Source organism: Martes martes, assembly GCF_963455335.1.
Source record: "Martes martes genome assembly, chromosome: 13".
Classification (NCBI taxonomy): domain Eukaryota; kingdom Metazoa; phylum Chordata; class Mammalia; order Carnivora; family Mustelidae; genus Martes; species Martes martes.
In genome coordinates, this window is record NC_137901.1 from 40,771,713 (window position 1) to 40,799,564 (window position 27,852).

The 27,852-nt window shown below is 36.0% G+C and overlaps 1 protein-coding gene across 2 annotated transcripts in view; it reads left to right on the forward strand.

Moving 5' to 3' along the window:
• DSC1 (desmocollin 1) overlaps window positions 1–20,002 on the forward strand; it is a 32,188-nt gene extending 12,186 nt beyond the window's left edge. Inside the window, exons 6-17 of one of the 2 annotated variants that reach the window (XM_080821295.1) lie at window positions 1,835–1,979; window positions 3,134–3,300; window positions 3,737–3,871; window positions 6,074–6,259; window positions 7,870–8,129; window positions 8,213–8,355; window positions 12,315–12,527; window positions 13,900–14,139; window positions 15,700–15,818; window positions 16,481–16,735; window positions 17,718–17,763; window positions 17,845–19,774. In XM_080821295.1, coding sequence (XP_080677421.1) covers window positions 1,835–1,979; window positions 3,134–3,300; window positions 3,737–3,871; window positions 6,074–6,259; window positions 7,870–8,129; window positions 8,213–8,355; window positions 12,315–12,527; window positions 13,900–14,139; window positions 15,700–15,818; window positions 16,481–16,735; window positions 17,718–17,753 — 1,899 coding nt within the window. In that variant the 3' untranslated portion in view covers window positions 17,754–17,763; window positions 17,845–19,774. Of the gene's footprint in view, window positions 1–1,834; window positions 1,980–3,133; window positions 3,301–3,736; window positions 3,872–6,073; window positions 6,260–7,869; window positions 8,130–8,212; window positions 8,356–12,314; window positions 12,528–13,899; window positions 14,140–15,699; window positions 15,819–16,480; window positions 16,736–17,717; window positions 17,764–17,844 lie in introns of both variants that reach the window. The other variant, XM_080821294.1, reaches the window with a different exon arrangement.
• The last annotated feature ends 7,850 nt before the right edge of the window (window positions 20,003–27,852 follow it).

A 27,852-nucleotide genomic window follows, 5' to 3' on the forward strand; every position in this document is an offset into this window, starting at 1 on the left:
GAGGCAGGCAGAGAGAGAGAGGGGGAAGCAGGTTCCCTGGTGAGCAGAGCGCGCGATGCGGGGCTTGATCCCAGGACCCCAGAATCAGGACCTGAGCTGAAGGCAGAGGCTTTAACCCACTGAGCCACCCAGGCGCCCCACCAAGGGCCAATCTAAAGGGAAGTTTGTCTTTCTGAAAAGGAAAGATGGATGGAATTGAGTGGAAAAATCTGTTTATTGAAGAATTACCTACTCGGGCACTGTGTTGGGTGCTTTGGTATGTCTCAGGCTTCATCCCTAAGGACAGTTGTCATCTTATAGAGACATAAGATAATTTTGTAGTTTTCTGTAGCTAAAAATCTCAAATGGCAGCAGCTTAAAGAAGGAAAAATTCATACAAAATCTGAGGAGAAAGGAAGAGATGCGTAGGAAGGCCGAATAGTGTGACATCCGGGCAGGACGGTGGTGATGAAAACCACGGTGCTGCTGGTGGGGGTGGCGAGCTGGAACCCTGCTGTGTTTCCACTCTGCATTTAGAATTTATTGGGAATAAGATCTAGTGATCAGACTGGTGGAAATCAAAGTATGAGTTTTATTACCAACAAAGTCTACCTAGGGGTTGTTTGGGGAAATGCAAATAAGGGAACAGAAAGAACATGGTCATTTCAATACCATCCATCCCAGAGATTGGAGTGGAAGTTTCTTCCCTTCCAGATAAACCGTGAAGATGTAATGTTACCTTTTAACAGGAGTGGGGATTTTGTGGTTACTTTGGTAGATGATACAGAGATCACTGAAGAATCTAGTTAGGTAATATCAGGATTACAATTGTGCTTTGTGGAAATGACTCTGACTCTTGAGTGCTGCAGATATTGGAGAAGGTCAGTTAGGACAATTGCAGGAAAGTTGGTAGGATAACATGTAGAATCCATTTGGAGTCTCATGAGAATGATGGCATCAGGAATAAAAAAGAGGTAACGAGTGGCAGAGACACATAAATGTCAGCATCTCTAGAACTGTGCAACTGAGAGGTAAGGCTAATGAAAGACAAGGAGGAGGGAGATACCTGGAATTTTAACGCTGGTTCATTTTGGAAGATGGTTACAGCAGGAAAATCAGGAAGAATTGACCGGTGAATAACTGAATTAATACCGAATCCACCTTGGGCATGTTTAGTTGGTGCTGTCAGTAAAGAAAATCTGTTTAACTCAAACACTATTTATTGAACACTTATAATGCATAAACCACATAAGAAGAGTATAGAAATAAATTGATGGTCTTTGAAAGAAAAGGACATTAAATCCTGGCCTTTGGAACCAGCATATATCATTTTGAGATGGCATTTGGAACCTGTATATGATTTTATTGGCACTTTTATTACACAAGAAATATGTTTATGATAGAAAAATGAGAACATGCAGGTAAATAGAGAAAAGAATTGATAATTGAATCTCTGAAGATCATTGATATCTATTTATACATGTTGGCAAATCCATAAATAAACAGAATCTTATTTTTTTAAACTGTAATAAAATACTTTTTATTAGCATAACTGGGGGAAATTTACATACAATCTAACAAGCGGAAGGGTATGCGGTTAATTCAGAGAGCAGAGGAATTCCATTTAGCTGGAATGCATGGTCCTTGGCGGGAGAATCACATGAACACTGCACAAGGATTGAAGCCATATGGCAGCATTGACTGTGCTAGTGTATCTTCCATCACCCAAGTTCTTAGTTACATATTCTTTCATGGATGGCTTTTTAAACATTATGTCTTTCCCCAACTGCTAGACTTAATTTTGTGCATAATGTGTCATTTGCAAACAAGCTGACGGTGTTTGTCTCCCCTTCAGCTCTACGCCTATGCCACAACAGCAGACGGTTATGCCCCGGAGTACCCACTCCCCTTGTTGTTCAAAGTTGAAGATGATAACGATAACGCTCCATATTTTGAAAACAAAGTGACTATCTTCAGTGTGCCTGAAAATTGTAGAACTGGTAAGTTCACCTCTCAGGAAAAAACTAGATTTTTGCTTTGATTAAAATCCTCAGTAATGTTGTAACACAATTATGCAAAAACATTTAACAATGCTTGAATGTCAAAGATATTCTATATAAAACTTTGTAATCTTTGAAGATCATAAATTCTTCAAAGGCAAACCTTTTTTTTGCTATGTGTAGGTACAAGGCAGCTAATATGGGAAGTTACCAAGTTTGTTAGATTAATCCACAATGCATATATGTGTGTTACAGACAAATGCTATTCATATTTTCTATTTTGACCATGTACATAGGCGTCACAGATGCATTCATAAAGCAATAAATAATTGGAATCTTTGCAAAGTTTCAAGACATTTTCAAAGACCCAGAAATAAATCATCTCATGGAAATGTTTAACTGACTTATAACAATACATACATACATTTACTTGGCATATTTTCCAAACAAATTTAAAAAATGACAAACCAGTCTAATGTTATAAACAGCCAAGATTGTGACCTAGGCACAAGAGTATCCAGTTTATTTTGAAAATAAAAAAGTTACAAGAAATGCCTCCTCCATTCTCTTGTTGTTGTGTCTATATACATGTTTACTATTGTTCTTTCATAGTTATTGATTTGCTAAAGTAACATTTCTCAAACTCTTCTGGGCTGTAAAGCTTGTCCAAATGATACTCAGATTGCTATACAATGTTTGTCTTACATATATTAATAATTAGTTGCATATATTAACAATTCAGCAGATTTATTGAAATATCAAGGTATAAATTCTTTGTTGTCATATTCAAAGCTGTGCTATTCCTCTCATAACATTATCAAGTTGTCCCATAAAAGAAGTGAGACATGCAAAGAAGATCCCATCCAAAAATGACCTGTGAACTGGGGTGGTGGGTTGGGGGTAAGAATTGGAGGACCACGCTAACCAATGGTGGGGTGGATGTTCTCAGACATGTGGAATATTAACCCTGTTATTCAGAATACCCACATAATTAGGGGGGACCTGGAGTTTGGAAGAGCATTTAAGACACTCTACTTGTTTGTAAAATCAATATACTTGTCATTTGGAGGAGAATATGCTACAACCATACCTTGTTTGTAATTCAATTTTATGGCTCTTTTAAGTTGTTGACAATATGGGATTTTTCTGAACAGGAACTTCAGTGGGACAAGTGACTGCCATAGACCTTGATGAACCAGACACTCTCCATACTCGTCTGAAATATAAAATCTTACAGCAAATCCCAGATCATCCAAAGCATTTCTCCATACATCCGGATACAGGTGTCATCACCACAACTACACCTTTACTGGATAGAGAAGTAATGAACTGATTAATTAATTTTAGAATCAGTAAACTATATTTATACTCATAATGAACTCCCAGAGGAGTCTGGCCACCTCCCCAGATTGTTTCCGTACAGCCTGTGCTTAGGGCTTCTCTGGATACCTCCTTTGTGTCTAAGGAAATTTGGGGAAAGCACAAGGTATTGGGCAAGTTCTCATGAAGATCATTGACCTGATGTGATGTGTGGATGCAAAATAGCTTTAAATTTTGAAATTTTAAAGTAGACATATCCGGTTTCTATTGTACTAACTAGCCAATCTGTTATTCTTATTTATATTTATATATTTTTAAAAAATCAAAAAAGAATGTAAAATAATGAGAGCCTATTCAATGGCAATGGGAATCACTAGCTATAGGAAATAGAAGTATTCATCAATGTACTTTTTTCTTTCTTTCTTTTTCTTTTCCAGCATTGTGATACATACAAGTTAGTAATGGAAGTACGAGACATGGGGGGCCAACCTTTTGGGTTATTTAATACAGGAACAATTACTATTTCACTTGAGGATGAAAATGACAATCCACCATATTTTACTGAAACTTCTGTGAGTATCTCTTTGTATTCATTTACCTAGGTTCTTTCACTTTTTCAAAAAAACACACAAGGAATTTGGTAGTTCTGTGAGATTCCATATTTCAGTTTTGAGAGTGACCACTTACAGATAACATGCAAAAAAATATGATTTCTGAAAAAATAATTGAAGAACCAATTATTTCTTTTTTTTAATTAAATTTTTTATTTATTTTCAGCGTAACAGTATTCATTGTTTTTTCACCACACCCAGTGCTCCATGCAATCTGTGCCCTCCATTATACCCACCACCTGGTTCCCCCACCCTCCCACCCCCCGCCCCTTCAAAACCCTCAGGTTGTTTTTCAGAGTCCATAGTCTCTCATGGTTCACCTCCCCTTCCAATTTCCCTCAACTCCCTTTTCCTCTCCATCTACCCTTGTCCTCTATATTATTTGTTATGCTCCACAAATAAGTGAAACCATATGATACTTGACTCTCTCTGTTTGACTTATTTCACTCAGCATAATCTCTTCCAGTCCCGTCCATGTTGCTACAAAAGTTGGGTATTCGTCCTTTCTGATGGAGGCATAATATTCCATAGCGTATATGGACCACATCTTCCTTATCCATTCATCTGTTGAAGGGCATCTTGGTTCTTTCCACAGTTTGGCGACCGTGGCCATTGCTGCTATAAACATTGGGGTACAGATGGCCCTTCTTTTCACTACATCTGTATCTTTGGGGTAAATACCCAGCAGTGCAATTGCAGGGTCATAGGGAAGCTCTATTTTTAATTTCCTGAGGAATCTCCACACTGTTCTCCAAAGTGGCTGCACCAGTTTGCATCCCCACCAACAGTGTAAGAGGGTTCCCCTTTCTCCACATCCTCTCCAACACACGTTGTTTCCTGTCTTGCTAATTTTGGCCATTCTAACTGGTGTAAGGTGGTATCTCAATGTGGTTTTGATTTGAATCTCCCTGATGGCTAGTGATGATGAACGAAGAACTAATTATTTCTAAATGCTAGGAAAAAACTACTCTCTTGGCTATCTAAGGGCTTCTTAGCCCTTGATGTTGTTCATGTATTCACCATTCTCTTGGATGCCAAGTTCTATTATTGAATGCCCTGGATTTAAATTTATTTTATAGAGTGCTGGAAAAGAGGTCCTCTCTCTCTGGTATCCTTTGCACTTCAACTTCCTAAGATGAAAAAGAGACTAGCTTTATATCCTCTGCTTTGCTGGGATAGCAGTACGTACAGTGTGGCCCTCCCATTATCTATATACAGATTCTCCTAGCATCATGTATGAGGGAACTTTCCCTTAGGAAGTACACAGTACAAGAAATATATATAGGAAGATACTTCCAGGAAATGGTTCTTCTTTCCTGAACTTTAAGTAAGTAATAATTTTTTCATCAATCTGTACCAGAGTACAAGTTAAAGAAAAGAAAACCTCCAGTGATAGGCACATTCATACAATATTTTATATGAGTCCCTACAACTTGTAAAGATATGTTTATCCCATAGTTTAGAGAAAATGAAAAGTCAGTTAAGTAACTTGCTTACGATCTCATACATATAGACCATGTAAGAGGAAAAACTGGGACTAGAATCAAGATCTGTTGTACTCTAATGAGTTATCATCCTTCTATGAATTCATTTTACATTTCTAGAAGATTCTGGTTTACTACTTTTTAAAAAATCTTTTAATATAATATGTTCTGTAACTGTATTTCTTTTTTGGAGGGAAAAGGAAAAAAACGTGATTTAATTCCTCAAAAAAGGAAAAACTTTTCCCTTAAAATGTTTGCTAGGAAATCAGAAGTATATTTAAAAAAAAATTGGCATAGTAACAAGTCATCCAGTAATAATAAGAAATCAATGTAGGTTATAATTATCTATAATACTGAAGGCTTATTATGTTGATATAAACAGGGCCATAGACTATAAATATTGAGGCAATTCAGAATAGAGAAAATCTGAGGGCTTGAGTGATTTCAGAGAAATTTAGAAGTTAAGAGATGGATTAGTCTTTGAAGAATGGATAAGATTTGAAAAAGCAGTTTAGTAAGGAAAGAAGTAATCTATGCATGAAATTTGTAAATTCTTTCCAATTTATGATCGCATGTTCCCATATCACTTTATTTTCTTTTTCTTTAAATATAAGTTTTAAAGTAGAAAATCATGTTGTTAAAGCTATGAATTTATCATAACAAGAGGCAATTGTTTTAGTATTTTACGGAAGTAGAAGAAAACAGAATTGATGTCGAGATTTTACGAATGGCAGTACATGACCAGGACTTGCCCAACACTCCTCACTCGAAGGCTGTCTACAAGATCCTACAGGGAAATGAAAATGGAAACTTCAAAATTAGCACAGACCCAAATACAAATGAAGCAGTCTTGTGTGTTGTCAAGGTAAACAACAACAAAACAATCAAGCAATACTTTAAAAAATACTAACATACACTTGGGCATTGATTTCTACATATCTATATCCTATGTATTATATATCTCTATAGTAATTTCTGTATATATATGTCTAGAGAATTGCAATGTAATGCTGATATGATTTATATTTGTTTACTTAAATTTTATTATTATTATTATTATTATTTTACCCTCATTTTTTTCTTAGAAGATGGGCATTGCAGGCAAAAAACACATTGTTCTATAGATGAAGAAAACCCAGGCAAAGAAATACTGTATTAGTAATCAGATATTGTTCTTAGAAGGAGTCTTAGACACCCACTTGATCTTTAATTTTATAGAACACAAGAGAGAGAGAAATGGAAGAATCCCTACTGGAAATCAAACCTCTTGCCTTTTCAATTGCTTTCATGCTCATATTATACTTTTACTTCTCTATGCTGTATAACACAGACTATTTATTAACTATTTAGCAACTATTCCCATTAATCCTCCTATATTTGAAATAGCTAGCACTTTGGGATTTTAAAAATTCAGTCGCAATTAGTACCACCCAGAATGATAAACTAAATCTGGCTCCTTTCTCCCTTCCAAGTACTAACCAGGGCTGACCCTGCTTAGCTTCTGAGATCAGATGAGATTAGGCATATTCAGGGTGGGATGACTAAAGATGTACCTGGTTCCTTTCTGAGTCTTTTTATGCATTGCCTTTCCTAACCTCTAACATATTTTCCCTGATTAATATCTTAGGGAGAGTGGATTTTCTTAGAAGCTACGGGCACAAGTTGTACTTTCCTCCTATGATTTTTAGAAAATGCGCTTTAATTATTATGTTGCTTAGTTTTTTTCTCACTCCCTTTTTCTTTTTTTTCCTGGAGTTTTTTGTTTGTTTCTTTTTTATTATTTTTGGGGAGTCTAGGTTTCTTTCTCTTGCTTTCCTTTTTTTGTTATCTTGGTGGATTTTCGTCTCTAATTGTTTAACCATTGTTTCAACCTTCTTTCTTCTTATTCAGCTCAGAACTGAGCACTTTGATTAGGAGCTATATAAACTCAAATATAATTTTTTTTAAAAAGCCCTAAAAACAATGTGCTTCCAAAAGATGTTGCTAGATAGTATCACTATAATTTTTACACATACACTCAGAGTAACTGATATATTATCGCCAAATCTCATGTCCCAGTAGTCTAATTATTTTATATACTTCTTATACTCTTTATATACTTCTGTTGTCTCAGTTATCACTATTCTCCCACTTGATAAATTTGGATTTATTCACTTATTTTGTATTTCTATTAATATTTAAACTTGTAATGAAAAAACTAAAGGTAAGATCTTCCCAAAGAAAAGTAAGAAGAGAAATTGGTTAAATTGTCAATAATTTTGCATTTGATAGCATTTCTCATTATAGGAAGTCAACCATTAGTCTTTAAGTACATTAGCACCCGCTTTTGGTAACATTTTGTACACAAAAATGATATTCCTTTTTGTGCTAAAATTTGGAATCATAAAGTTCTTCTGTATAAATACATAAGAGTTCTTCTGTATAAAGAACTCTATAGATTACAGACTGATTGATTAAAGTATGTTTATTAAACAGCCATTAAACTATGAAGTCAATCGCCAGGTTGTTTTGCAAGTTGGTGTCCTTAATGAAGCACAATTCACTAAAGCAGCGAATTCAAAAGCTCCTACTATGTGCACTACAACTGTCACTGTTAAAATTAAAGACAGTGATGAGGGTCCTGAATGCCAACCACCAGTAAAAGTTATTCAGAGTAAAGATGGCCTCCAAGTTGGACAAGAATTGCAGGGATACAAAGCGTTGGATCCTGATACGCGCAGTGGTGAAGGCTTAAGGTAAGGTATTCTTCAAAACGACATGTTTTGAGATTATGTCCACTCTTTGGTTTGAGCATTTACATTTGATTTTTAAAAATTAGGTATAAGAAGATAGGAGATGAAGATAACTGGTTTGAAATTAATGAACACACTGGTGACTTGAGAACTATAAAAGTACTAGATAGAGAATCAAAATTTGTAAAAAACGACCAATACAACGTTTCTGTGGTTGCAATGGATACAGGTAAGTGCAATTTTGTAGAAATAGAGGATATATTTTTAAGGAAGTCTTGGGGTGAACTTTGTTTACTTTCATATCAAAATTTAATGCAAAACAGATTTGCACAGATTGCTCAATTTGTTGGAGACCACCCAGTGTCAGCTCCAGTGCATCAGTAATGAAAACTAGGAGAGGACGAATGGTCAAAGACAAGGTGGCATCCTCTAGGATCTCCATTGTTTTCAGGAGTACATACTTAGATGGTTATGACTTGAACTTTCTGAAAGGGTTTAGTCCTTCTAAAACAATCAGGTTCAAGGTAGGTCTGTTTGAGTGTTTCTTAATGGACGTATCCTATTTCCTAAGAAACGGTCAAATGATGACTAAGTCTTTTGCTGTGGTTTGCAATCCTTCTCCAAGGTTAGTTAATTCTAGAACTTATCTAGTGAAGAAATGTCCTTCAGATGTCACATAGTAGTCATTTCCAAATCCTTTTGAATGTACACTCTTCACAGTAGACTTTTGAATGTGGACCATTGTAATGTATCCCCTGACAGTTTTGTTTGTTTGTTTTGCAATGCAAGTACCTGCCTGACTTAAGCTTTGATTGCTAAGGCGTCTACTTCAAAGATGCCTATCTGGAATAAACATTGCCAAGCAGACAAGACAGTGATTCAGACCACATCCCAATAGCCCTACCAGCCCAGGCTCCTTTGTTGTAGAGATCTTGATTTCAGTAACTGACCCCTGAGGCACCTTGTTTTTTCACTTGAAGCTCTTTAAATTTCTACTCTTAGGCTTTAAATTCACCTGTAAAGACTGGTGAGTTTCTGGACTCCAGAAACCCTCAGTCCCCACTCTTGACTCCAATAAAAGCAGTATCCCAGGCTTGCTTTTTTTCTCCATGCCCCCCACATCCTCGCCGTGTGGCCCTGGGAGTGCCACGTAATTTCCAGGACTTGTAAGTACAATAAGTACAGTAAAGCTTTTTTTTTCCCCAGAGTTTCCTGGGACAACTTGCAGTCATGTAAGGACCACAAAGACCAGTCTAGCCACAAGATTGGTTATTTACAGGCTGAGACCCGCACACAGCAACCTCCCTATATTTACTAGTATGTTTGTATACATGTGCTACTAGGTTAACATATGCCTCATAAAAATGAACAAACACTTGTATAGTACTATTTCTGTGCGCCAAAAATACTTACGTTCCAACATCTAAAAGAAAAACTGAATATAAATGTCCTTGTAAATATCATCACTTAACCACATGCATATGAACCTCCCTTCCTCTTGATACCTCTCACACAGACTACATTAAAACTACAGAACTACATGAAAAGTTCTTTCAATACAGGCAGAAAAAAAAAACCCACTAAAGAATGCAGAAAACATTAGCTGAGAAATAATGTTGCCACCACTCTAAAACCCTGGGTGATTTGCTACTCCTGTAGAAGCAGAACTGAAAGCGGAGTAGTTCAAGAGCACAATTATGATGTCTAAGAAGGATTTACATTTACTCATTTATTTCACAAATGTTGATAGCCTACTACGTTCCAAGTTCTAGGCAAGTTACTATAGAAATTAGAATTCAGAAGACAAGTCAAATTCTCACATGATATGAATGAAAGGATTACTGTATTCTCATAAGAGGTTCTTGGTATGACAACTTTCCCCATAAAAGATTGTATGGATATCACAAGTAGAAATCAGTTAAGAGCTGCCCCTCATTACACAGAAATGAGAAGCTTAGTGATGGGAAAATGAAATACTATTTGAAGAGAAGGAAAATACAGACAATAGAAATAGAAGAAATTAACATGGTCTTTTGTCACTAAAATTATAAGGAAATGAAATGCCAAATCTGAACTGTTAAGAGTCTATGTCCCAGGCTCATGGATAATCTGTGTGTGCTCACAAAGAAGTAAGGACATGGATGTTATACATTTTAATGTAAGACCACATGGTGACATCAACGTTTTTGTTTATTTTCATAAACAAAATTAATATATACTTCCAAAGGGCCAAATATATTAGAAATTACTTATATTTCCAGATGAATGTTTAGTTTTGGTGCTCATAAATATTTCAGGATGATGACCTAGACATTCTTTTAGCTTTCTTTGAATCCAATTTATTTACTTCTGCTTCTTATGTTAGTCTTCTTTGTCAAGCAGATTGGTTTCCGTGCTGTCACTGTAGAAAGCACTGTTCCATGTACCCTCTTCCTAGTATAGCACTGCCCCTCCTGTCTGAAATTTGGGTCACTTAACTACTTCAGATGAATGACAGTGACATCTTCTGTGATTGTTTCCACTCGTCTGTGTTCAGTTTGTCTCTTAATACCTCTTAAGTCTCCCTTCCCTGGGAACGATATGTTAATTATCACAAGTAATGTATCTTTTCTATAAAAGGGTGTTTTACTGCTTCTCATTTATATTATGTTTCTCTAAGTAGATTAATTGTGTTAATTAACACATCTTTGTTAGTTTTCTGATTTTGAAGTTGTCACTTATATTCAAATTTATCTACAAATTTCTGGCAATATCAAAATGTTTATATTCTACTGTAGATTTCTTATTAGAAGAGCTGTAAAAAAAAAGAAAAAAAAGAAGAGCTGTAGCTGTCTTTTATTTCTAGATGTTGTAAAATTTGTTTAGAGAGAATAATTTTGGAAAAGATATATACAACAGTGGCCTTTTTGAAATAATTAATTTAAAAATAACTTTTAATAAATTAATTTTATAGTTATTCAATAGCAAATAATCACTGAAATATACTACAAGATATGGCTTAAGTGTTATTTCAAAGTAAAAATGGATCATATTTGCATATGATTTATAGTGGTCTTTATGATAAATGCTGAATTTATCTAATGCTTCAAATTTAGAAGCAAAAAATGAGAAACTATCAATTATTTTTCTGTTTATTTCAATTTTGAGAGCTTATGATTTATTGTAGTTTATTATTTTATCACAAATGGTAAAATTTAGACATGTTTTTTGAACTTCAGTATCTCTTAAACACAAATAATCGGCAATATTTTCATTAAAAATATTGAGACATAGGGTGAAATGCTTTAAGCCAATAACAGTGGCCATCTGGAGATGAGTAATAGCTCCTATGGTCAAAAACATATTTATTGAATTAGGGAAGAGGTGCAAACTTATTTTTATGGTTTACTCAACGAAGTTTTTTAGAAAGTATAAAACAGTAATTGCATTATGTTCAAGGTGTTACTATGAAGTTATAAGTTAGCCAAGAAATGCTAGGCAGATCATTAGTTCTCAAGATGAATACGACTTAGCTCTGAGGATGAACATGTTTACAGTTCAGCGAGTGAGTCAATGATGAGCAAAGTGTTCTGAGAAATCAAAGGAGAATATTGCTGCCACTGTCTAGAAAAGTCAAGGCAAGTTTCAAGAGAAGGAGATATCTGAATGGATTCTTGGAGGATAACAAAGTATTATCAAGCAAAGAGAAAGAGAAAAGTATTCCTGGAAGTGGCGACAGAATGTACCAAAGCAGACAGGGAAGAGTGCACCTGGTGGGTTTGATGAGAAGTTTTACAAAGTTTGGGAAAAGAGTATGTGAGGAAATGAGTCAGAAGAGGAAGTCAAGGAAGCAACTGATGACCTAAAGTGAAGTCTTTGTATATTCAAGATGAACAAAATGCTCTTCAAAGTAAGCTGTAAGAAATCAATTTTATTTTTAAGTGGCTCTTCTGTAGTGACATTGCTCATCATCTCATACCTTTTCATTTTAAAAAGTACCTCAAGATAACATCTGATAGAGCCATCGATCTTCAAGGAAGAGTGACATGTCACTATTTTATATTTGTAGCGATGGTATTTGTAACCCAAAAGTGTGTGAAATTCAAGTACACACAGCCACTAGAAGGCAGATGTCAGCTGTGTATCACAGAAATGCCAAAAATAAGTTTTTAAGCAAAGAAATATCCTATTTTGTTTTATTTTTCTTAGATGGCAGATCTTGCACGGGAACATTAGTGGTTCTTTTGGAAGATTTTAATGATCACTCACCACAAATTGATAAAGAAGTGACAATTTGTCAGCATGATAAAGATTATGCTGTTCTGGAACCTGTAGATGCTGATGGACCTGAGAATGGTCCACCTTTTCAATTCTTTCTGGATAATTCTGCCAACAAACTTTGGAATTTAGAAACAAAGGATGGTATGTAATTACTCTAAATCTTCTAATGGGTAGGAGCTTAGGATGACTGATGGTTTTGACATTCACCTTAATTCATTATGATAAATAAACATTCATTTTAGGAAATTATTTTATTGATCCCAAAAAAGGATAATACCTTGCTTTTTAATTTTTTTTTAAACTTCTCATTAGCGTTTAATGAACCTCCTTTCACTGGCTTCAAGCTACTAGGACATTGCCCTCCTCCCCACTACACACACACTCTTAATATCCTCTGCTCTTCCACTGAAGAATCTGGCCTTCACAAGGACAAGCTGTTTGGGGAGCTTTCCTTTCCCCCAAAACTTTGCAGTAGGTGGGGCACAGCACATCCGTGATAGGAACAACTCCAGTCTTGTTTTTGGCAGCATTTACTGGTGTTGGCTCACTGACCAAGGTCCATAGTTTATCAAGGTCGACAGTTGGGCAGAGGCTCGGGTTCCTGTTTAAGGAGTAATGCCTCACACTAACTTTTCCAAAGTGACCTGAGTCATATTTGTCAAAGTTGATCGGGTGGTGACGCATGCTGTCTGTGTCCCCCTGGCTTCCTGGGTGAATCCGGTGCTAGCCTATGTGGCTGTGGCTCCCGTGGCCCCAAAGTTTCTGGGTCTTCCTCAGTCTGAATGGGGTGTTGGCAGCCCAGAGAAAAGAGCAAAAGTATGTTTTTAAGGCAATAGATAATATATTTAGTCTCTTGTTCCAAATATCTTTTAAGAAAACACATCAACCGTTTTAATATAGTATTTGAGTAATGTTAAGTATAGATTAGTCTAATACAAATGTAGAGCAATATTAATTCATTTTTCTGGTTTTTCAAGAAATCAAAATCATTTTTAAGAAATAAAAAGCGGGGGGGGGGGCAGGTGCAGGGAGGCGCCTGGGTGGCTTAGTGGGTTAATCGTCTGCCTTCAGCTCAGGTGGTGGTCCTGGGGTCCTGGGATCCAGCCCTGCATCCAGCTCCCAGCTCCGTGGGAATTCTGCTTCTCCCTCTCCCACTCCCTCTGCTGTGTTCCTTCTCTCGCTGTGTCTCTCTCTGTCAAATAAATAAATAAAATCTTAAAAAAAAAAAAAAAGAAGGAAGAAATAAAAAGTGGGGTACTTGGATGGCTCAGTAGGTTAAGTGTAGGTGGGACTTTTGATTTCAGTTCAGGTCATGTGTGCTGGGCATGGAGTCGACTTAGGATTCTCTCTCTCCCTCTCAAAAAAACAAAACAAAACAAAACAAAACAAAACCACTAGAGTTTTTCCTTAAGCTAAATTCTGCACCTTTTCTCCCCAACCCTACCCCAAGCATACCAAGTAGGGTTAATATTGCAACTGAAAAGTTTCAACATATATTCCTTTTTTGCTCTAGGTAAAACTGCCATTCTCCGTCAGCGGCAAATTCTTGAAAATAACTATTATACCGTGCCTATCATAATAAAAGATAGACATGGTTTAAATGCAAAACACATGTTAACAGTGAGAGTATGTGACTGTATAACCCCATCAGACTGTAAAATGAATATGAAAAATATGAGAGATGTTAAGCCAAACGTAATACTTGGAAGATGGGCTATTCTTGCCATGGTGTTGGGTTCTGCATTGCTGTTATGTGAGTATAATTATCTAGAATGTGTTACTTGAAGGCTTATCTAATATTTGAAAATATATATGGTGGGTGGTTATTTAATGACCTTTTATAGCCTTTGATAAATGTGTCCTTTTAAAAATCTTGTGTGTACTATATGACTGGGGGTTTTGATACAGAAGAAACATATCAGTAAGAGCAGATTAAATTTAAACTAATTTTCAGAGCTGTACCCTTAGTTCTTCCAATAAGAAGGTATGAGACACAGGATAGATCATTTCCTTTTTCTCGAGTTCATTTTTCCACAAGTAAAATAAAGAGGTTGGTTGAGAGTCCCTCCCATATGGGGTGCCTGGGTGGCTCAGTGGGTTAAAGCCTCTGCTTTTGGCTCAGGTCATGATCACAGGGTCCTGAGATGGAGCACCACATCAGGCACTCTGCTCAGCAGGGAGCCTGCTTCCCCTCCTGTCTGTCTGCCTCTCTGCCTACTTGTGATCTCTGTCTGTCAAATAAATAAATAAAATCTTTAAAAAAAAAAAAAAAGATTCCCTCCCATACAAAACACAGTCTTTTAACCAGCCAAGTTTATGCACAGGAAGAATTAGTGACGAGTACTTCCAAAATTCACTTAGATGTTTATGCTCGCTGTTATTAATAAAGGGATTTAACATACATCTGAAGACTCCAGTGAGGGGTGCCTGCCAGTCAATCAAAGGTACACATAACACTTGATCTCAGGATTGTGAGTTTGAGCCCCACATTGGGTGTAGAATTACTTAAAAATAAATAAATAAACTTGAAAAAGAAAGAAAATTGGAATTATTAAAAAAAAAAAAAAAAAACTCCTGTTAGTGGAAAATGGTCATGATGAGCCACTGAGGAAAAGTAATGCATGCAAAGAATGTTAAAATTTTGCATTCTGCAAGCTTTTTTTCAAGATGCAAAAGTGATGGAAATCGTTGCCCACCCTTCTTTCATCTCTCCTTCCCACTCACCCTCCCTCAAGCATTCCTTTCTTTTTTTAGTAATTTATTTAACGACAGAAACCTATTTACATTTATAGGCTTTCCCCATAGTCTTTACTGTGTCCTAATTCATTGACTTGAATTGCAGTTTAGATTGGACATTCCCCTTAGCACAGTGATTACACTTTCAAAAGTGGCCACAGATTTTAAGTAACTGCCTTTCATATTTGTATTTATGCCTAATGCCCTTTGAGTGTGTTCTGTATGGATTTGAATTATCAGTAATACTAGCTTAAATTTCAAAGGGAGTTACTTTTTCAGTGTGGAGTAAATAAGAGAAACATTTGAGTTGATTCTGGATTTGGGAAGAGACCCGTTAATAAACTATGCTCAGTTCATCCTTCTTACTTTTAATTTATTTCTTTCTCATTTAGCCTAATAACATAATCTTAGTAAGATAGAGATGGTCTATATACTCTGTTTTAAATTTCATAACCCAAATTTATGGAACAAATTCTTTAAAGTTCTGTGAAGAAACTTTTAAAAAATCATGATTTAATTGATATACACCAGCATGAAAAAAAACACTATTTTACTGAAATACTTTTTTATTTTTTAGGTGTTCTGTTTGCTTGTTTCTGTGTTACTGCTAAGAGAACAGTAAAGAAGTGTTTTCCAGATGTAGCCCAACAAAATTTAATTGTGTCAAACACTGAAGGACCTGGAGAAGAAGTGATGGTAAATTAGATTTCACTTTCGTATGAATTGTATGGTGATCCAATGATAACAGCTGAGTATTACATAATGATAGTAATAATAATGACAACTAATGTTTATTGAGCACTTACTATACCAAGCAGAACTCCATGTGCTTTGCATGCATTAACTCATTTTTTTAAAAAGATTTTATTTATTTGTTTGAGAGAGAGAGAGAGTGAAAGAGAGAGAGCATGAGCGGTGAGGAGGGGCAGGAGAAGGAGAAACAGACCCCCCGCTGAGCCAGGAGCACATGAGGCTCAATCTCAGAGCCCTGAGATCATGACCTGAGCCAAAGGCAGATGCTTAACCAACTGAGCCACCAGGCATCCCTCGTTTAACTTTATAATTCTAGTGTATTACTTTCATAGGACTGCAAAGAATCATAAACTGGTGGTTCCTTGACTTAAAATCAAATCTTCATATGGCATTCTTCTCCCGGTGTGCATGTCTGTGTTCAAATCTCACCTTACCCACCCTGAGTGTGGCCCCATCTTAATTTAACTAAATACATATGTGAAGACCTCTTTTCAAACAAGATCACATTCTAAGGCACTGAGAGTTAGGACTATGGGAAAAAAATGAAAGGAAATTTTTACTTTCAATTTGACTCACCCATTTTATAACTCTAACTTTACTTTTAGGAAGCAAATATTAGACTCCCCACACAGACATCCAACATTTGTGACACAAGCATGTCTGTTGGCACTCTTGGTGGCCAAGGAGTCAAAACACAGCAAAGCTTTGAGATGGTCAAAGGTGGCTACACTTTGGATTCCAGCAAAGGCGGTGGACATCAGACCTTGGAATCTGTCAAGGGAGCAGGACAGGGATTAATGGAGGCTGGAAGATACACATATACCGACTGGCACAGCTTCACCCAACCTCGGCTTGGAGAGGTGAGTGCCAATGTCTTCGAGTTCATATTCCATGAAAGTTAAAAACGTTTTTTTTTAAATTATTTTTAAAGATTTTATTTATTTATTTGAGAGAGAGAGAGAAAGACAGACAGAGATAGTGAGAGGGAGCACAATTGGGGAGGAGAGGGCGCAAAGCAGGCTCCCAGCTGAGCAAGGAGCCCAGCGTGGGGCTCCATCCCAGGACCCTGGGATCATGACTTGGGCAGAAGGCAGCCACTTAACCCACTGAGACATCCAGGAGTCCCCTAAAAACGATTTTAAATCAAGATTTCCCCAAAGTTTTCCTCTTCAGGCACCTGGAACTCATCACCTTTTAAGTTCTTTAGTTATCATAGATATGGATTTCAGGCCCAAGCCCAAAGAGAAAAACGATCTTTTCAAGTTTAATTTTTAAAATAAGGTTTAACGAAACTGCATAACTGTCTAGGAGGGGCATTATGTATACGTATTTAGGCTGTACAAGAGGACCAGTAGCTTCTTCCCTAAAAATTACCAGGAAAATCACTTGGAGTGAAAGATTTGTATAGAGTGATATATGTATCATAAATTATAAACGTTTTTTAGTATACTGAATCCTCTGTGTAATCATAAAGTCCTGGCTATCAACATTGACCAGATAGACTGTCAAGCTTTTATTTTGGGTTTTAGTTCCTTGTTTTAGGTTCAGACTAACCTATACTGGTTAATATTATCCAGTTGAATATATTACATAGTTGTCCCTATATAATTGTATATAAATGGAAGAATCATAGCCTATATGGGTTCCCCAAATATGTGAAGACCTACAAAGAAACGTTGGAACTATACAGATCTTATGTTCAAATGGGAAATTGTAAGTTAGTTTTGTGATATGCGTGTATCTTTAATTTTCATAAATGTGTTCCCTAGGAGCATTTATATATATGCTATATTTTCAGAATGAATATAATACAGACCAATCATGTGCATTTTTTATATGTAGGAATCCATTAGAGGACACACTCTGATTAAAAATTAAACAGTAAAAGGTAAATCAAAGACATTATTTTTATGCTAATATGTTTAGGTGTCTTTAAAAAAATAATAAAATGTGCTCTTTTTTGATACAGAAGGTGTATCTGTGTGGACAAGACGAGGAGCATAAACATTCTGAAGACTACGTGCGTTCGTATAACTACGAAGGGAAAGGGTCTATGGCGGGCTCTGTAGGCTGCTGCAGTGATCGGCAGGAAGAAGAAGGGCTTGAGTTTCTAGATCACCTGGAACCCAAATTTAGGACGCTAGCAAAGACGTGTGTAAAGAAATAAATGTGTGTTTTAACAGAGAAACATCTACAAATGCATATGTAGGAGTTCGTTGAATGTAAAATGAGAGCAGCATCTGCTAATATTTTGTTTATTGGACGTAAACTTTGAGTCATGTATAGATAAGGATGCTATAAATACAAGGCTCCCTGAAATTCTCCTCGTCTCACGTAACTTCCATATGCTCTAGAAAGAAAAGTTTCATGTGTTAATTTTCTTTTATATGCATGTACATATCGCCCTTTTCAGGACTCTACCAATGTGCATTCTTGCATCTTCTATTTGAAAACTTATGTTACTCTCTATGCTACGGAAGCGTGTGGTGGGAGAGCTGGGTATTGTCGAGGCTAATAAAAAATGCATTTTAATTTGAGATGAAAATTAAATATTTTCCTTCAAAATTCTGGGGAGATTGTTCTTAGAAATACTCTTAGAAACACTGTCTTTGGTGCCAGAGAATTGATTCCTCTACCTGAGTGGCTGTGTATTGAAGGACTTTTGTATTCTTTGGTCCAATCTTCAGTTTGGGAAATAAGTACTCATTTCTCACTACACTTTTCACACTGCGGAAATGCTCTCAGCACTGTTGCTTTCGGGAGTCTTCAGCGCTTGGTCCTTGGATCTCTGCCCATATGAATCCATATTCAGGTTCCTACAGCTTCTAGGTTTGTTGGAAAGGCATGGACCAGAACAAGCCCACAATAATGTGAGCCAGAGATTTTATGAAAGGATCAGATGGGAGAATTTCCAAGAAAGAATTGCAACCTTGATGCCCATGGTGTGACTTAGACTCACAAATAGGTTTTGTTTGCCCACCGGGATGTACTATTACCTTTTTGAAATAGAAATACCTTGACAAGAGCATGCACTGTCTAGTTTGGCAGAGGCTCACCATCTTCAAGCATTTGTGAAACCAGCCTGGCAGGCATTAGACTTGCAAGCCTAACACACGGTGCTTAGCCTTTTAAATATGGTAAAAATGGAATGAGGATCCATATTGGAATGTAACACTCTGCTTACCTTGGTAATTACTTTAAGAAAATGGAAAATCAGAAATACTGAATTTCTAGCATGTAAATGTTAAAACATGGAAATCTATGAAAGCAACACTCAACCAAACATTTGTTGAATGATGGATAAATGAATGAACACATGAGTTAATAAATTATTTTGAATGTGTAACATTTTAATAGGATATTATATTGTATTAATTTAGAAAGCAGTTATATATTTAAATAATATTTTAATAGTCTTTTGTGCCAAACTCTAAATTTGCAGACAATAGCAGTATATATTCCATGGAAATTTCTCATTCAGACCAAAAAAACTGTTTCATTTTCTTTAATCTATTAACTAGGTAACTATTGAGAAGAGTATTTGATTTTTTAAAAATTCTGTAATTATTCTTCTTATTCTCAATTACAGCTTCTGATTAAAGCTGTTTCTTGATGTGAAATTGGGTATTAGAGCAGAATATAAAAGTAGTTGTAATAAATAAATATTTTATTTTATAGGATGTCCATAATGTATGATTTTTATAGCAACTGTGGGTAAAATAATTTTGGAGGGTAATGCAATTTATGTTGTCTGAGGTATACATTACTCTGATAATGGTACCAGTTCAGAAATTTTTAAGTATAACATTAAAAATTTGGAAATAAATCACGCCATGTTATATTGTTGAATGTAGGTGCAGAACATTTTCTGAACAATTAAAAGCTATTAGCCAAACATTAATTTATATGTGTTTGTTTATGTTTTCCTTTCTTATATTTACCTAAATAGGAAAGAGAAACTTTATATACTTTATAACACAAAGTATAATTAAAGGCCAAAAGTTAGCAAAATAAGACACCCTAAAGTATTACCAGAATTGTTAGAAAGTACGGAAAGTGAATTTGTATTAAGCAGTTTTGGCTAGCTTAAATATTTTCAAATATTATTAAAGTTTATCTCACAAAGGAAGTATGATTTGTCTTTTTTTAGGAAACCCATGTTCTCCATTTACACTCAAAACTAAATGTTATTTGTATGCCTGATAAAATTTATAAAACTCCACTGGCCTGTTTACCAATTGAGTTGGTTAATAAAATATTTTATTATCTTTATGGATTATTTCATATAAGTTAATCATCAGTTATCAATAGGAAATCATTATGAATTGTTCTTCTGTAATTAAATCTATAGTTAGGGAAAATATACAGTTACATTTTTATCTTGATTCAGATCTCAAAACTATTCCAAGTTAAAAAATTCTACAGAAATACCAAGATAGATGAAATTTGATATAATTATTATAAATTAGCTTTGTTAAATACCTCTCTAAGTTTACTGAGCTTTCAATTCTCCTGAGTTATGAAAAATATTTTATAAAATTCGATATCCATACTTAAGTTTACTTTTAGAAAATGGGGGGAACCTTGGTGGCTCAGTCAGTTGAGTGGCTGCCTTCAGCTCAGGTCATGATCCCAGGGTCCTGGGATTGAACCCTGCGCCAGACTCCCCTGCTCGGCAGGGAGCCTGCTTCTCCCTTTCCTTCTGTCTGCTACTCTGCCTGCTTGTACTCTCTCTCTCTCTCTCTCTGTCAAATAAATAAATAAAATCTTAAAAAAAAAAAAAAGGAAAATGGAATATGCTGTTACTTGGAAATTATTCACAATAGATGTTTTAGAGTTGAATATTTTTATTATCATAGAAAAGAAAAGCTAACTCCATTTTGTGGTGTCTTAGCTTTAAAAACCCTGTACCAGTTGAAAATTCTCAGTTAGATTAGGGTAATGAAACAAAACAGACTATGTATATTTCTGCATGTCTCTGGTCTCTTATCTGCTTTCCTAATAAATCTGAAGGAGCACTGCATCTGTCTTTCTGCTTACACAGGTGAGAGAGCTGGAGAAGGCGTTCCTAAGAATGGATAGGCCCCTGTATATTTTGTAGGGTTCAGGAAAATTAAGTGAGCAATTTTTTTAAAAAACTCTTTGAAAGGATAATGTTGCATAAAAGAAAATAATAAAAATCACACTTCATCTCAAATCCTTATCACTAACAATAAAATAACCACTTTCAAATATAGGAATAGATTATGTAAGAAGCATCAGAAACAAATATGTTAAGTACATTCATAACACACATTTTGTAAAGATTGATTGAATGATTTTAAATTCTTCAGTGTCGAAGAACAAACATTTAACTGAGTAGATTTGAAGATGTAATTGGCTTTACTCAGGGACTCAGAAATGTACCAGCAACCCCTCTAGTAAACTTATAGGCTCTCTGACGAGTTGTGCAAAATGGAAGGTTTTTATAGGCAGAAGGAAGAGGGTGAGGGGAGAAAGTCATCAGCAAAAGAAAAGAAAGGACTGTTTTGGGTCAGGTGGTATCATACAGATTATCTCACTAATGCTAACCAGGAAATTTCAGATTGACTTTTGAGCCATCACACTTCTGAGAGAGTCTGAAACTACAATTAAGTCGAGGACTGTTGTCCTGGGGGCAAATGACAACATTTTGGGCCTGTTGTTTTTTTTCCCCAACACTATTTAAAGTAAGTTTTTTGATTGATAAGAATAAAATGCCATTTGATTAAGCCAATCTATAGTTAGAAGTTGTTTATTTCCAAACCGTAGAGAAAAGAAAAAAATTAGAAACGAATGTGGACATCCTCTGTATTTGGCCCAACATTTTTTTTTTTTAAGATTAAGTTATTTATTTAAGAGTGAGTTCGAGAGGGCAAGAACACACATGAGCAGGGGAGGGGCAGAGGGAAAGAGAGAGAGAATCTTCAAGCAGACTTCGCTAGAAGTGCAGAGCCCCACCCAGGGCTTGATTCCAGGACCCTGAGACAACATTTTAAAAATTTACTTGTCTGTGTGTGATAATTAATACCTGGAATTTTGGAGTGTTCTTATCTGTCCATGTTTAGGGACCTTTAAATGCTGCAATATGGAATTATTAATGTTAAATAGAGACTTCAAGGCTTCCTTTGAGATAGCTGAGGTTTTACCTAGAATTCATGCTAAAAATTCATGTAACATTGTTTTCTGCCAGGTATAGTTCAAGAAAAGCTGAAAGGAACTTTATAATCCAAAGTGGAAATGAATTCCCTTGCCTCTCCTAATGTATACAAAAAAATGAGGAAGATGGACAACATTCATACAGTTTATCTATTTAAAATTTGAAATCCAAATTCACAAAAGACACTTCATCCGTCGTAGGTATTCTACAAGATAGATATGTTACTATCTATGCCCTCCATATTTTTCACTTGTCTGAGATCTATGCTGAAAGTCTATTATCAGTGGTTCTTGAAATGTGATGCCTGGACCAGCAGTATCAACATCACAAAGGAGCTAATTAGAAATGCTAATTTTGGGGTTCCTGCCCCAGATCCATTAGATAGGAAACTGGGAGGGTGAGGCCCAGGCATTGCTGATTTATTACTAAATACCAGTACTAGCTCTTTGCCCCTCTGTGTTGTTCATACCACCTGAAAGTTTGTGGGGAAATTAGATTCAGGCCCCACCCCCGGACCTATTGGATCAGAATCTGCATTTCAACAAGATCCCCAGGAGATCTTTGGGCACAGGAAACTTCAAGATTAGCTGTGTAGTTGATTCCTTGAGAAGAACCTGCAAAAACTAATACATAAGAACATAATGAGCCAATTAGAGTAGGTGACACAAGTAGCCTCAGGCAGCAAGTTTGTGGCTGAGATCTGGTAGGGAAACTGTCCCAGTTCACCTTGTAGCCTAAACTCAAGCCAGCTTGCCTCTTGCCCCCCACAAAGCAGACTCTCCCACTCTGTGTTCTTCTGTACCTGGATCACCAGCTCTGTGAACTTTATACCTCAGAGTGCCTTGCACTGGAGAGTACACAATGACACATAAGGTAATCAAATTTAGATAGATGACATGTTCATTGTCTGCTAAGCCATAATTTAAAAAATCACATTTTGAGAGTAATTATTTTTGATCAAGCCTATCCAATATATTTACCAAATCATGTTTAAAAATCAACCTGAATAATCCTGATAGTTTAAGCAAAACACACTCGTAGTTTCCCGATTTTGTTTTGGCATATAGGTCTCTTGCTGTATTCTTTTCTGACTGAACCAATTTATCCCCACATACATTTCTAACGTTTTATTTCCTGGGTGTAGCTGACTTTGACTATTATAGGTGTGGCTGAGAAACTGTCAGAAGCAGTGGTGTTATATAAGTCAGTAAAGTCTGTCATGATTATTTCTTCCTGTTTCAGACTGGGTAGAAGAAAATTAAGACAAATTTTCAGAGTTGTTTTGATTTTGGCATAGTGCATTATTAATATTCAATACATATGGTACCATAGAAAAATAGAATATATTTGTTAAATATGTCAAATATTAACTATTAATATTAAATACTGATTTGATGTTGATGTTTTTATATTAAATATATTTGAAGGTAAACATTAAGAAAACTGTTGATGCTTACAAACACATGTCCCTTGGTATTTTGTGAGAGTGATGGCTGAGACTGCTGGCTGTCTACCTACTATCTCCTAAGTTAGTTCATTAGAGATGGAGCTCTGATTTCAGTCAGGCGGGCTATGTTCCTCACTGAGAGACCACTATCCACCCCCCCCCCGCCCCCGCCTTGATGCAAGTGTGACATGCCCTAAATTCTGGCCAGTGAGAAGTAAGTGAAATGCTGTGTATAAGATTTCTGAGTAGGTGTCTTAAAGGACCTGATTTGGCTAGAAGATTTTTTTTTTTTTTTTTTGAGTAAGCTGTACACCAAATGTTGGGCTTGAACTCACAACCCCAAGATCAAGAGTCACACGGACTACTGACTGAGTTTCCAGATACCCCTGCTTCCCCCATTTGTATTTCGCAATGCCTAGAACACAGGATGTGATGCCTTGTGCTCAAGCAATCCTGTTGTGAGCTTCAGATTGGAAGCCATCAGCCATTTGTTGAGAATGGAGGGGCATAAAGATGGAGGCTGGATCCCTGGTAACTTTGTGGAGCTGCCTTCAAACCTGCTCTGGATTTCCTACCTCTAGACTTGTTCATGTGAGTGATAAATCTATGTGTGTTTAAGCAATGCAATTTTAGGTGTTCCATTAAATGTAGCTGGATCTTATCTGATAGAGGGAGAGAACAGAGACTGAATGGAAAGACTTGATGTACCTAAGTCATGATTCAATAAACTTGGGAACTTGTTTTCCTTTGGGCTAAGATTTTAAAAATGGATAGACTTGAAGACATTCCCGTGTTTTCTTTCCTTCTTCTTTTATTTTCTTTTTATTTTTTTGAGAGAGAGAATGCTCACAAGTGGCGGGGGAGGGGCGTGGGGAAGCAAAGGAAGACGGGGAGAGAGAATCTCAAGCAGACTCCAAGCTGAATAAAGAGCCTGAGCAGGACTCAGTCTCTCTACCAGGAGATCATGACCTGAGCTGAAACAGAAGTTGGACACTTAACAGACTAAGCCGCCCAGGTACCCCAAGACATACATTTTTATTTTGGATTTTTAAAAAGATTTTATTTATTTATTTGAGAGAGAGAGAAGAGCGAGTAAGCAAGAGAGAGGGGGAGAGAGAGAGCCTGAGCAGGGGGAATGGGCAGAGGAAGAAGCAGACTCCCCATTGAACAAGGAGCCCGACATGGGGCCCGATCCCAGGACCCTTAGGTCAAGACCCAAGCTAAGGCAGATGCTTAACCCACTGAGCCACCCAGGTCCCCCACACACATTTTTAAAGGTTGCATACCACTTCTACCACTTCATCCTCTGCTCTTCTGAACTGTGTGATCAAGCTGATATGTTCCCTTAAGTCTGAAAAGATTCAATATTTTGTTCCTTTCTAACAGCCTGAGGCATAGTCTCATTTTTCAATTAATTAATATATAGGTAAATAAAATTTATTTTCCTATTTATCCAATGAATTTCTATCATAATCTGAAGCTGTTCTTATGCCAACTCAAATAGACTTGAAAATGAGTAACAGTGTATTTGACAAACACAGGAAATTACAGAGGTTTCAGCATGTGACAAGACAATGCTATGGTTTTGGTATATGACAAATGGTGAGTCCATAAGCTAATAGACACAGTTGGAATTCTGCTTTTTTACATTAGTGGCTATAGAAAAATGCATTTTAAAAATGATCTCAGTGAATTGGCTAGGACTTGCCTTGGAGCATTTGGTAACAGAAAAAAAGGTGGCTTAGACAATGTAAAAGTTTATTTTTCACTAATGTAAAACAAACTCAAAATCTTAGACTTGTATGGATGTTTAAAAAAACTAAATTAATTTATAATAAAATAATAAATAATAAATAATAATAAATAATAAAATAAAACAATAAATAATACAATAAATTAAATTATTTTTTTTTTACTGTTTTTTAAAACATTTTTTAAAGAATTACCATGAAGGGAAAGCGTTACAGATTGGAATCCATTGAGTCTAAAGATTTCTCCAGAGAAATAGATATCTAAAACTAAGTCAAAAAACAAATAAGAAAATCAGGAACAAAAATAAGCATGTGTGAGAGACAATATATTTACTGTTAGTAATATACTAATGAATCTCATAAATTGTTATGAAAATAATAAATTACTAAGTAAAATGGGCAAAGAATATATGCAGGTTATTCACAGAAGAAAAGACAGTTAAATTGTATTTGAACAAATGAAAATATTCTTATCTTATGACTAGATTTAAAGCAATGAAAACTTAAACATCTGTTTACTACTATATTTCTTCCATTCAAATTAAATAATTTTTAAGTACATATGGTCAGGAAAAATTATGGAGAAATAGAATCTCTCATAAATTACATCTGTAGGCCAAAGTGTAGCCAGCAAATGTTTTGGGGGGAAAAAATTATGAATATATTGCTATATTCAGATTAAGACATTTTACCCAAAATGTAAACTTGTGATTTCTTTTGAAAACTTGGCAGTTCTGGTTACACCGGGTCTATATTCCCAAAGGCTACCGATCTGCTAAAGCCAGTACGCTCTGAACTTGCCCTGTTCATGTCTCAGATGGGAAGGCTTCAGTTATCATTTATTAGGACACTTGTACTATTCTTTCTTTCTCTCTCTTCTTCTCTTCCTTTTTTTCTTCCTTTCTTTTCTTCCTTCCTTCCTTCCTTCCTTCCTTCCTTCCTTCCTTCCTTCTTTCCTTCCTCTTTCCTTTCCTTTCTTTTCCTTTCCTCATCCTTCCCTCCCTCCTTTCCTCCCTCCCTCCCTCTCTCATTCTTTCTTTCTCAATATGGAACACTTCATGAATTTGTGTGTCATCATTGCGCAGGGCCATGCTAATCTCTGTATCGTTCCAATTTTAGCATGTGTGCTGTCAAAGCCACTGTACTACTATTTTCCAAAGGTAGACTTAGGAAGAGAAAAGAAACAAGTTTTCTGTACTTTTACTTTTCCAAAACAATTTCAGAATAATTTAAAAGGGCTGCTTTTTTCAACAATGTGACTTATTTTGATTTCTTTCCTGACCCCTGTAGGCATTAAGGTTTGTAGATACTTGCGCTTTTTTTATTTCTTTCCTGATCACTGTAGGCATTAAGGTTTGTAGCTACTTGTGCTACACGAGTTTCAACATAGAATGAATTATGTTACCTTTTGGCATACAATATAACTGACTTCTCTGTGTTCATTGTTTATTGTTTTCTCTCTTCTCCTGCTTTTGAGTGTAAGCTCCACCAGAACAGTGCACAGCACATAAAGGGAACTCAATAAATGTTTTTTAAAGAAATTTATTGAGTGCCTACTATGTGCAAGCATTCCAGAACTCTCTTTTCCTTAATATGATCTCATTAAAAATATTAACATAATTCCGATTTAGGCATTATTATTCTTATTTACTAATAAGAAAACTTAGGTGGAGAATGGTTAGCTGACTCAAACAAGTTCAGACTGCTAGGTTTCCAGAGAGCCAGGATTTAAATCCAAGTCTGACCAAATGAACATTCCTTTTCTAAGGGCCCTCCATAGCCATAATACAATGGAAAAAAAAAATATTTAGGACTTCTTTGTCTTAAAAGAAAATTATGGGTCCTGTGACTCTAGGTTACTTATTCATGACCTCCTACAATGTAAATTTCAATCCTCAGCTGGTAAATTTCCATGTGAAGGAGGGTGACAAAACACAGACTTTCTTTTGTCAGAGTAAATCCTCTCCACACTGGAATTTATGGGTTAAGTAGGTGAATTGTTTCCATTTGGAGTTGCCCTAGTTATGTGCCTATTGATAACAATCAAGTTTGCATTTCCAGATTGGATGTCTCTTGAATTCCACATCCATATTCTTTATTACTTATTTCTAGCTTTGAGGCTCATAGAAATAACAAACTCGGTGTCTTCAAAAGCAAATTATTTAATGCCTTCTCAAATGAGCACTTTGCTGAGGTCCTTATCTTTGTTACCAACAATATCATCTATCTTTGTCCAAACATATATCAAACCCAGAATTCTGCAATTATCTGGGCATTTAAAGAATAGAAAATTAATGCACTCCCGGAGGAGACAGATTTATAAATGACGTAATTACAACACTTGGGTCAGGTAATAAATAACAGAGGCACATGTTAAAGCCTGTATGCACACAAAAGACTTGGAAGTGCTTTTCCTCACATGGGGAAGTTAGGGAAAACTCCCTGAGCAAGGGAAAGGAGGCATTCTAGTTGAAGTGGAAGTAAGCTTTCCCAAACCAAAAGGGCCAAAAACAAACCAAACAAAAGCAAAACAAAACAAGCAAAGAACGAGAATAACTGAAGTTCTAAAAAACACAATTTGAAAACCACTGTGATGGAGGA